This window comes from Arachis hypogaea, chromosome 12 (genome assembly GCF_003086295.3).
Source record: "Arachis hypogaea cultivar Tifrunner chromosome 12, arahy.Tifrunner.gnm2.J5K5, whole genome shotgun sequence".
Taxonomy (NCBI): Eukaryota; Viridiplantae; Streptophyta; class Magnoliopsida; order Fabales; family Fabaceae; genus Arachis; species Arachis hypogaea.
The window spans coordinates 5,819,322-5,832,051 of record NC_092047.1 but is presented as its reverse complement, the minus strand read 5'-3'; the positions used below and the strand labels follow the sequence as shown (position 1 = coordinate 5,832,051).

The 12,730-nt window shown below is 28.6% G+C and overlaps 1 protein-coding gene across 1 annotated transcript; it reads left to right on the top strand.

Moving 5' to 3' along the window:
* The first annotated feature begins 3,170 nt into the window (after nt 1-3,170).
* Nucleotides 3,171-4,911, top strand: LOC112726563 (uncharacterized). Its single transcript, XM_025775992.3, has one exon. The coding sequence runs from the start codon at nt 3,743-3,745 to the stop codon at nt 4,721-4,723; it is 981 nt and encodes a 326-aa protein (XP_025631777.1). The 5' UTR covers nt 3,171-3,742; the 3' UTR covers nt 4,724-4,911.
* The last annotated feature ends 7,819 nt before the right edge of the window (nt 4,912-12,730 follow it).

The following is a 12,730-nucleotide window of genomic DNA, read 5'->3' as shown; positions in this document are numbered from 1 at the left end:
TATACTTTTTTTATATCTATGATTTTTTTAAAATATTCCTAACTGTTAATTTTATTCAATTTAATCTATAATATTTTTATTTATTTAATTTTATTTCTAATATTTTAGATTTGTCAAAATTATTCTTAAATATTTTTAATTTTGCACCTAATATTTTAGATATAAAATTAACAGTAAGGGATAATTTTAAAATAAACCAAAAATATTAAGAATAAGTTAAATAAAAGTAAATATTAAAAATATTTTTAAAAAATCACAAATATTTGAGATAAAAAAATATAGTTTATCTACAAATTAATTGCTAAGGCAAGTGAACCTCATCTATTATGCACTCTTTCTGTTTTCAAATAATATTCATTGTTAAATCTTCACCTAGATTTAGGGATGTCAATGGGCAGGGCGGGGGCGGGGGATGCCACCCTGCTCCCATCCCTGCCCCTAGATTTGCTCCTCGTCCCCGCCCTCGTTCCCCGTTGTGGGGGAATATTACTCCCCATCTCCATTCCTTGCAGGGACCCTATTTCTCATTTATCTGATAGTTCTAACTAATTATTAATTTTCATATGAATAGAGCTGTAAGTATCCATCCTATACAAAAATAGCAAGATTTTATACAAAAAACCTAAACGACAAGATGATTACTTCTTTCAAAATGACGTAGTGGGGGGACGCAACGGCGAACTAGAGGACAAAGCAGTAGACGAGGTAGGAGACGCGACATCAGAGAGGAAAATGGACACAACGACATAGTTACGGAAAGGGACGCCATAAATAGAGAGCACAATGCAGTGAGGGTGATGGCACCGTGAAGTGTGAGGATACGGTGAGAAGGGAGAGTGGCGAGGGAGTGGCTGCAGAGAGGTTGGATGGAGTATAAACAGCGTTAGGGATCTTTGAATTGAAAAATGGTTATACAAATGAGGATTAAGAGTTTTGGGTGTGTGTGAAATGACTAAAACACATATATGAGAAAAATAGTGTGTGTGTGTGTCCCGCGCTTGTCTCGGGAGAATTTTGTCTCCTATCTCTATTCTCGGGGGAAAAATTCTCCACAGTCGGATCCCCATTTGAGGCAGTCTCTACAAGGATCCTCGCATCTCGCAGAGTTCTGCCATCCCTGCCTAGATTAAGAAAACGATTGAGAAGTATTTTATAGAATTATCTTAAATTAATTTTTTTATATTTCTTCTCTTTTACATCCAATTAATATTTTTTTTAATTCATTACTAGTTATGTAATTCTTAGAGGTATGGTTGAGAAAATAAAGGATTGAATAAAATTTTCAATTTTCCAAATAAATAACTATTTGTGAACAAACTAAATTTTCGAAGTGTACAATTATTTAGAAAAGTAGAGGAAGTACAAGAGTTTTAAAAAGAGCAAACAAATACTCACCAAAAAAAAAAAAAGCAAACCAATATTAAACAGGATCAAGAGTGAATAATTAATAAATGATTAAATCAACGGCAAATTTATTATTATGAGAGTCCATGAGCATGTCATGTTAAAAATAGTTAAAAAAAACTATTATATATCAACAATTTTTTTTTTCAGTCAATATCTATCGATCTTTTTAATCATAAATTATAAACTCTAAATTTTAAACTCTCATCTTCCCAAAAAAAAAAGGCATTAAAAACGTTAATCTACAATAAAGTAAAAAATTGGTTAATATTAATTAATTAAAAGTTGATTTATATATTAGCTAGGGTGAGGGATACGTAGCTACAATGTGATATATATTGAGATAATAGCTTCGACTTGCCTCTTTCATACTCAAAGTCTTATGTGCTTTATTTTTGGGATGGAAGACAAATTAAAGATGAGCTGGTTAAGAGTGTTGGCAATGCAGTTTGGACAAATTTTGAGTCAAAAATTTATTTAATTCGAACATTAATTTTATTTGTAATGCAGTTTGAATTAGATGATTTAAAAAAAAAAAATTCGATCCGATCTGATCCAATTTTAAATGGTTTGAATTGAATTGAATTGAATTTACGATTCTGTAAACTAAAAAATTAAATACATATAATAAATTTTAATATTAAATTTTAAATAATTAACAATAACATAATAAGTCTCAACAATATCTTAAAAAATCAACGATAACATAATAATAGAAATAAAATTATAGGTTAATTAAAATAAATAAATAAATAACATTTTAAACATAAAATATTTATTCAATAATAATACATGAATAATATAAAAATATATAACAAATTAAAAATGCTATAAATATAATTGTGAATATAATAATAAAATAATAATTTTATAGCACATGGTGACTGGTGTGGTTTGGATTTGATTTGATCGGTTATAAAAAGTAAATTCGAAATTCGATCCGATCCAGTAGTTTGCAAAAGATAAAATTCATTCAAATTCGAATTAGTGCAGTTTTAATATATTTTCGATTTGGATCGGATTAGATGAGTTGTTTAATTTGAATTGGTTTGGATTTGGACATTTCTAAAACTGTTATATGAGGTTTTTTTTTTAATTTCTGGAGAATAGAATGCATAGGTTGGTACATATTTCCAAATGCTTATATTGTACTCTATTTCTATCGCCTTTTGGCCTGCATTTTTTTTAATTGTATAATATAATATATTATTTATTTCATTTTCATTAACTAAATTCGAGAGAGAGAGAGAGGGGGGAGGATATTCTTCATATTTTAATTCTTTTGATTGCTTAATCAGTTTCATTAATTTATTTTATTAAACAAATGAACTATACGTAACTGAAAGAAATAATAATAAGGACGATATTCAAATTAATAAATTAGATAAATTAATAAATTAAATTTTGTGTACATTCAATTATCTTGTATTTAGTGTTAAAGATATATAATAAATTTGTTATTAGTTTAAATTTGTTATTTTGTTTAGCTAAGATTAAATTTAAGATTTAATATTTTATTATTCAATCAGGTACAGTTACAATCACTTTCAGTTAAGATTATAATTGATTTATCTAAATATAATAAAATCTAATATAATTCATATATTTGAATTCATCCAACTTTTTAGTAAAGACGTTGTTATTTAGAAAAGTTTTAAATATTTCACATTAGATAAAGAAAAGGCCAATGCATAAATGCATTTTCTTTTTCAAAAAAAAAAAATCAAATAGAGCATCTAGGTGGAAGATAAATACAGTCACATTCACCAACTACTTTCCTTTATTTATTCTATCTCAAATATGCCTAACTCTATAGTCTATAGTGAAAATTTAAAACAATAGAATACTACATATATGTTCATTTACATATTCTAAGGAAAAATATGGAAACAGGACTGTATCATAATCATACAAATTAAAATAAAATCTTTTTCCAAAATCAAAACTATATCATAATCATAACTATATAATTAATTCCAACCATATACGGCATTACTCATTACCCCCCACCTAATTTAATTTTTAAATGGTCAAATCCATGCAAATTAACCAGAATAAATAAAAATCCAAAACAGCAAAGAAATCTGATCTCTACCATTCGCTGACACAAAAGAAAGAATTTGAATAACTACCTTCAACTTCAGTAATCAGTACTTTACCTATATCTTCCATCTTCATCGTTCTTTTTTGTGGTCTCAAACTCTCAATAGTTGTCGCTACTCACAACAACGACGACAACAACAACACCGTCGTAGATTCCTATGTTTCTTTCCTTATTCTTCACAGATTCAACAAATAAGACCTTACTATAACAATTCTCACAAACTTCAATTAAATCATGAAAACCGAACAACACAACAATAATAAGAGACTACTCTCTTCACTTCTCAGAACAGCAAAGCCCGCGGCGTATTTTATCTTTCTTCTGCTAACTTACGCCATAGGTTACCTCTCCGCTCCCTCTGCCACGTCATCACAACCACCGCAACAGCAAGCACCGCCGTTTGCGTCGTCAACGCCGTTAAATGCCGTTTTTTCTTCTTCTGATTTTGACTCAACTTCCAACTCTGTTATTCGAGTAACAGTCAACTCCACAGAGCTCGACTCGTTCCGAGTCACGACTCGGTGCGCTGATCCGATCTCACCGGAACTCGTTAGACGTACTCTCGTCGACCGTCTCTTCAACGGTACGTCACCATTCAGCAACTTCCCGCCGCCGCACGCCGCTCCTCTTCTCCGGAGAACGACGAAGATCAAAGGATGGGGCTCAAACGGTGCCGTATTTGAGAATCTCATAAGGCGCGTGAAGCCACGCGTCATCGTCGAGGTTGGCACGTTCTTAGGCGCGTCGGCGATACACATGGCCGAGTTGACTCAGCGACTCGGCCTCTCGACTCAGATTCTGTGCATCGATGATTTTCGCGGTTGGGCCGGGTTCAGAGACCGGTTCAGTAAAATCCCGATGGTAAACGGTGACGTTTTGCTGTATTACCAGTTTTTAATGAACGCGGTAAATTTTAACAAAACCGGGTCAATTTTACCCGTACCTTTTTCAAGCGGGTCAGCACTAATAAAGCTATGTGAATGGGGCGTGTATGCGGATCTCGTAGAAATAGATGCGGGTCATGACTTCTTCTCTGCTTGGTCGGATATAACCCGTGGGTATCGAATCCTCCGACCCGGCGGAATTATATTCGGCCATGATTATTTTACTGCGGCGGATAATAGAGGTGTTAGAAGAGCCGTTGACTTATTTGCAAAAGTCAATGGTCTTAAGATTAAAATCGACGGTCAACATTGGGTTCTTTACTCTACTTAAATTCTATGATAGGAAAATATATATATAGTTTTTTCTTTTTAAAATCAAATATACATACTTTTACTTTTTTCTTTTTAATTTTTTTTTTCTTTTTGTAATTCTACTAGTACGGGATATTTTCACAAACATTGTTGTGATATTTTATTGCTATTCGATCTTATATGATATGATAGTGATTGGAAGATTAACTTCTCAGCAATACATGGTTGATAAGTAGATATGTATCGTAATCATAGATTTGATTTTTTGGGGTCTATATATGTAAGTGTTTCGAGAGAAAGAGAATGAGAGGGATGAAAGCAGAAGATGTTTTCATTAACTAAGGTTGTATGATTTTCGGAATTCGGAGAAAATGTTTATATTGAAAAAAAAACGGTTAGAGGCCCAAAAACAAACACAAAGAAAAACTAAGCAAAAGCTATGTATATAGTATGACTTCCTCTTTACTTGAATTGGTCTTTTTGGACAACATATAATTGGGTCTCCTTATATGAGTCTTTATCCCCAAAAATACAGTATAGGGGTAATTTCGGAACTAAACACAAGTCAGTCCAGACCCAAACATAAAAGAGATAAGAAATATCCAAACAAAAACATTAGAAGTTTTGAAAAAACAAAGGAGAGAAAACGAGCTGAGTTTTGAGTTGGAACTGGACCAAAAGTAGAGGAATTTATTATAGGCTTTCGGCCCAAGAATTGAAGGCTATTTATTCACGGTCAATATAAAAAGAATGTTATTCAGGTCCGAAAAAAAAAATGTTATTCATTATGAAACTAACAAAGGGTTAGTTTTTACTTATTAAATAATTACGATTACTCTACCAAAAAAAAGAATTACGATTCCTAAGGATTCGTCAAGTGGTCGGTTCACTTGTCCGCTTAAACAAGTGTTGAAGATTCGAATGTTATTTTTTATATCTATTGACTAATAACAAACTCATAAATAGAATTTAAATTTGTGATGAATTAGTCCTAAACTTGCAAGATTTACCATTGAAAAAAAAATTACTTCTAATGAAATCAAAGTCAAAGAGATTCATTTGTGTTTGGTAGTAAAAGTAAGGATTTATACCATATTACTCACTTCAAAACTACAATAAATTTCATACATACTTTACCTAATTAATTAATTATATTTATCTTACTAAATTACTTAAAATATGATGGATGTAATTGTTTAATTTATTTGCATAATATTTGTTTTGCCTGGATTTTGCTTTTTCTTCGACCTCGACACAAAATATCGATCAAGTTTGTATCAAAATCTTAATTCTGCAAATAGATATGACTTATTTAAAAAAGAATAGGCTCGATTCGAGAATTATTTAGCATTAATGTTGAATCAACTTATGTCGAAATACTTGTAATAAATTCTATCGCAAGAGAATAGATAAAGCTCACAATATATAATTGACAATATACAAACTTAAAAATAAAATACTTGAAGAAAATGAATAAAATAACATAAAAATATAAATAACAAGAAGAACGGTAAATGAAATAAACGAAGACTATAAGTAAAACGATAAACAACTTGAACTCTAAAATAAATGAAAAAGGAGATTAAAATACTAAAAGAAAAAAAACAAAGCAATAAAATAAATTGGAAATAAAAGAGAAATAAAAGGAAGAAATAAAAAAATAATATAATAAAAATGACTCCAGACACTTGTACTGATATTTTATATTTTTCTTTGACATCAATATGACTTAGATTTTGTAAAATTTTGTGTGGTAGTGTAATATTTAGATTGAAGTTCCTGAATCTTTTTGAACTTCTTTTATTTATAGGTTATAAAGAGTGAATTGTATTGACACGATCTAACTTCTTCCTTTTTCTTAGGCCATGATCCTGTCTTTGACCATGAAAAATCTTGACTCTCAAATTTGAGTCTCACGTCTTCTCTTACCTTAGTTTTTAGACCACACGTTTGATATGGTGCATAGATCACGTCACATGTGATTATCATGCCTCGACTATGGAACGCTTGCTATATCGACTCCGCTTTGCATAGTAAGTTAAACCCTGTGTGCTAACGTTCTCATGGAACAACCCACTATTATGATATTTCGACTTGCATACCATTAACTCAATTATTTGTAAGGGTCGAATGACCGTTTGTTATACTATGATCGAGTTCTTTACTATGTCGAATTTTTACACTAACATTATTATATTAAACTCCAATGATTAATATGTTTACTTTCTAATTTTTTGCTCATTTTTTTTTATCAATTTTTACAAAGTTTTCGACTACAAAGGGAGAGGTGGCATCACTATAGATGCCAAACAAACAACACAACCATAACTAAAGTATAAGAAGGATCAAGTACAATACAACCTTTAAAACAAAACACCCTCTATCAAACAACTCCAAACAAAATACAATCCACTCCACTAAAAAAGAGATATCTTATCCCAAACTCTAAAGTTCCTTCGACATGGCCATCAAGATAAAAAGAGAATAGAACCAAACACAACTCAGAAAAATCTGTATTGTTAGCAGCAACTACATTACCAAAAACGGTCACACCAATAAATTCTTTGACAATCTTCAAATTTTGTAAAGTTTCTCCAAATACTAAAGTGCTTGAAATCGATCAAATTTGTAAAATGAATCTAAAATTTTTAAATTATGCAGCAAATTCAAAAAGTTATTTTTTTTTAAATTAAAGTTCTATTGTTTGTAGTCTATTTTTGATATCCAATGCACTACATTTTGATTATTTGACATCACTTGCAGGTCTTTAATTCTACCCATTAACTCCTCCAAAATAAATTATATCACATTTTTCACTCCCTGAAAATAATATTTGTCATGTTATGAAACATTATTTAATTTGGATTTAGTACGTTTCAAAGAGAAAATCTAGGTGTTTTTTTGTTTGTTTGTTTAATTTTATTTATTTATTTTTATAAAAGAAGATTCTGTCTCTCAACATTGAAAGTGTTTTAAACAGTAGCTTAGAGAGGTTGCTTATAGTTAAGGGAAAAAAATAGTTTGATTAAACACTAATAATGATTATACATAGTAATGTGTCTTAGATAAACTTACACCTTTTAACCGTGTGTGATGATGGGAAAGAAAAGTCTTTTCAAAGTGACTAAAAGAAATTCAAGTGGGTTATACTTATGTGTTTTAACTAATGGTTGTGTTTATATTGAGGAAGAAAAGGTCAATTTAAAAGTATAACCCCACTTTCTCAATTAATCACGTTTACATAATGTTTATCACATAATGTTTATCACTGTTTTTTTTTTTTTTTTTTTACCTTTAATGTTTGTCAATTTATGTAAGGATCTTTTGAATATACAATAGAGATTAGGTTTTATAATTACTATTTTTCTTAATTATTTTTTAAATTTATTTTATATACTTAATTCTATTTTATTTAAAGTTTGTCTCCTTGTGCATACAGCAATTCATTGAGCCAACAATAAATTTTTAAATAAAACTCAGAACCGTAGTAGATTAATTCATGACCTGTTAGATCAAAAATATATATCTTAAAAAAATAAATATTTAATAATGTATATTTTTATAATTACTATTTATAATGTGGTAGTTCAATTCTCTCTTAATAAATATCACGTGATAAAAAAATTTAAGAGAAAATTTCACTCCCTTCTCCTGCGAGATGCTAAAATGACACTTTTCTCCCTTATATTTATAAAATATACATTCCCTTCCCTTATAACTTTTAAAAAACTTTCTTTTTAATCCATTTTAATTTTTTTGTATTAACTAATTTTAAATTTATTCATTTTTCAAGAAAAAATAAATTTTTTTTACAAAAATATCCTTTAACAAAAATTTTATTTTTTGTCATTAATTTTACTTACCAAAATAATCTTTAATAAATTTTTTTTATGAATTAAATTGTATTTTTATCAAAATATTTTTAAAAAATTTAATAATTAAATTATTTTTTCTAAGATACCCTTCAATAATTTTTTTAATTATTAATTATAATTTTACCAAAATTTTTGTTAATTTTTCAATATCAATATATATTAATTGTTATACATATTAACAATGGTAAGAATTTTTTATTTTATGTTAAAATAATATATATTGATATCGAAAAATTAATAGTAAAATATAAAAAAATTGTTAACAAAAAATTTGATAAAATTATAATTAATAATTAAAAAATTATTGAAGGGTATCTTAGAAAAAATAATTTAATTATTAAATTTTTTAAAAAATATTTTGGTAAAAATACAATTTAATCAATAAAAGTTAATTTATTAAAGGATATTTTAGTAAGTAAAATTAATGACAAAAAAATAAAATTTTTGTTAAAGGATATTTTTATAAAATTTTTTTTTTTGAAAAATAGATAAAGTTAAAATTAGTTAACAAAAAAAAATTAAAATGGATTAAAGAAGATATTTTTTAAAAGTTATAAGGGAGGAAAATGTATATTTTATAAATAGAGAGAAGGGGAGTGGAATTTTCTCAAAATTTAAATCTTATCGATCAGAATAAAGTATATTTAATAATTATCTATTAATTTCTTGAAGAATTTTCTTATTGTAAAAGAATTAGTCACTAGTGTCAAAAGATAAACAATTTTTTTTTTAAAGAAAAACAGCAAGATATATTAAGGCCTCAAATCATATGTTTTCATCACTCTCAACAATACTATAAAATTAAACTATATTTAATGAGTTAGTTGTTGATGACGAGACGTAGGGTTTTAAATAATCTATCCATATATCCTTCAACCAAGGGTGCTAAATTAATTTTGGTGTTATTATTATTATTATATTAGACGAAAACCAATAGGAGAATCCATCATTTGAGAAGACATTAGTCCATCACAATAATGATGATTAACAACTTTCGCATTAAAATAATTGCCACTTGATTCAATATAATGGGTACGAAAATTGAGGTCGTTTTATTTGAATAATTTTGTTACTTTAAAAGGTTACAAACCAGCTAGCGAAAATCTCTTTTATGTGACATTTTACCAGAATGTTTAGCTTATTTGGGTATGAAACTGTGAATTGAATATGAAGTAAGCATATTCCTTCTTTCTAATAATCATTTCATCATGAGGAATCAAATAATTCATCTTCGACTCGGTCATTGATGAAAATTTCACCAGAATTTGTTTTATAATTTCATTTTCGGTTACAAATTATTTTAAATGGATTTTGCATTATAAAAATGTTTTCGCCTTAGCTTGTCTATCTAATTTTTTTCTTTGTTTTGAATCTTTTATGAAAATGAAAAATTAATATAAAAGAGAAACTAAATTGAAATTAAACAAGATCCTAAGGTTGGAATTATAGGATTATGATTATCACACTTGCATCCACGTCATCACACCCACAATCACGACAAGGACAACCACGGCCATTCGTAAGGGTGTTCTGTAATTAAAAATTTAAAATACATAATTTACCATAAAATGTTTTTTATATTACACAATGTTATTTTTATTAAAATAATTTATTTTGATATAAACATATATTATATAAAATATATAAAATTATACATATTAATTATGCAATGAAAGTCTTTTCTATTTAACTGAATTTATTTTGAGATAATTTTTTGTCAAATTCGGGTGCATGTGCTAAATTTCAAATAGTTCAAGTGATTATTATTAGTCTAACTCTATCAATAAATTGGTCATTAAAACAGTTTGACTTAAATAATATCTTCTCAAATAATTATTAAAAAAATAATAATAAAAAAAATAATTAAAATTTATCTTATTTAATATGTATTATTAATTTTAATAAAAATACGTTTATAATTTATATGTCTAACTTTTAAGATTTCACTAGTGAAAAATCATTTTTGGTATGTAAACTACACAAAGTCATCTATAAGAAGCCAACGGACATGTTTACTATCTCTGCCAAATTGAAATGATTTGGATTTTCCAACTCCATATATGATGATTCATTATTTATCAGAAAAATCCAAATTTGTCATTTACTTATTAGCTTAGATGGATAATGTCATGATCATTGGAAATCATTCTATTGAAACTGAGATTGTCGTTAAGCAATTGCATTCAATTTTTTCTCTGAAGGTTAAGAACAGATTATACATCAAAGTAGTAAGTTAGTTATGCTTAGCACTATATGTATATAAGGAAGCATGTGACCCAGTGTATTTATATATTCATTCTGTCGACAAAGCAGTTAATTATTTCGACCATAAGATATGGATGACGATACAGAGGTATAGTCGAAGTATGAAAGGGATAAGTCGAATTAAGAAAGGGTGCAAATAATATGTGGAAAATAAATTGGTTTGTAAAGGATAAATTTTAGTTTGAATGTAGAGACTATTACTTGACTCTTAAGATGTCGTAAGAAAGTGGGTAGTTATTAATCTTGGAAAATAAATAAAGTAAAAGAATAATAACTATTCAGTATAAGAAAATTTCTTTTTCTATAAATAAAAGAAGTAAAGAATCGAAACCAATCAATTATAACTCAAATGACATAGTTTTTCATACTTATTTAAGAGGTCGCGAGTTTAAATCCCTCTATCTTTGATTAAAAAAAAAAGAAAAAAACTAAATCTTTGCAAAATTTTTAAGTCACACTTAAAAATTTATTTTGTTTATTTCTATTTATTCCTTTTTTCAGTTTAGTTCTTTCATTAAACTTTATTTTTGTTTATCATTTTATTCACGTTTAAGTAATTTCTATTTATTTTTAAATTAGGGTTAATTATTATTTTGATCCCTAAAGTTTTGGCCAAAATTTTTTTTGTTTCTAACTTTTTTTTTACATACAAAATTGTCCCTAAAATTCAAGTAATTTTAAAATTATCTTTTTAGACAGATTAATTTTTTAAATGACAAAAATATCTCCTCTCTCTCTTCTCACCACCACCACCACCCCACCCACTACTACTCTATCATATCTGTACCACCCCACTCACTACCATCCCATCACCATCTATTCATGAATGCAATAAGAAAATCCAACCTTCAACAACAACCTCAAATAAATCAAAACTAAAATAACAATTCATCTCCAAAATCATCATCATTAACAAAAAAAAAAATATATCATCGTCATCATCAAAACAAACATTAACAAAAAATTAGCCATTGACAAGAAGAACAAACAACTTGTTTTTCCTCCAATTTTTCACCAAAATCAAAGAACTAATAAAAGCAACAATAATCCATGTTCAAAAATTAGGGTTTGTTCTCCTCATTATTCTTCTTCTTCCATTAATAAAATTCAGAACCATTAACAAAACTCAGAACTAAAATTCTTCTTCTTCTATTAACAAAACTCAGATCTAATTACATGAATCAGAAATTTCTAAATTCATCTTCAATTACAAGAACTAAAAATTCATAAATCTAATTACCAAATACAAGTTAGTAACTTACTACTTTTTTTTCTATCATTAGCAAAATTTAAAAATAAAAATCCTTAAATACAATTAACAAAACTCATATCCAAAGGTTGCGATCCCTTCGATGGAGCTGAAGATTGTGATTCCTCTTAAAACACTTGTTGCAGAAGAAGGAAAAAAAGGAAGATGAAGTTTTTTTTTTCAATTTTTGTTTGTACCTAACATTTTTAAAAGATTACATTTTTTCTTGATTGCTGGTTTTGAAGGTACTTTTTGGTTGCCAGAAAAAGAAATACTGTTTGTGAAAATAAAGGCACCGCTGGACTACTAGAGGACACGAGGAATACGACTACTATCACTACTTACCCGATGACGACGAGGAACATGAGGGCCAAGGCCAGGTGGGTCGCGGCGAGGCGAGGGCGAGTCACGGCAAAGCTAGGGCTTGAGTCGTGGTGCTACGAGGGCGAGAGCCAAGCGACGGCAAGGGTGAGTTGCGGCGAGGATAGGACGCAAGTCGTGGCGCCGCGAGGGCCAGGGTCAAGCGACAGTGAGGGCAAGGTGCGGCGAGGCGAGGACGAGGGCGAGGTGAGGCTTCCTTCTCTCCTTCTCTCTCTCTGAGTTTTTTTTTTTCTCTCTGAGTTTCTACTTCTCTCTC

Bases quoted from the DNA above. Each gene is read 5' to 3' on its own strand.
- LOC112726563 (XM_025775992.3), top strand. From the start codon at position 3,743: ATGAAAACCGAACAACACAACAATAATAAGAGACTACTCTCTTCACTT.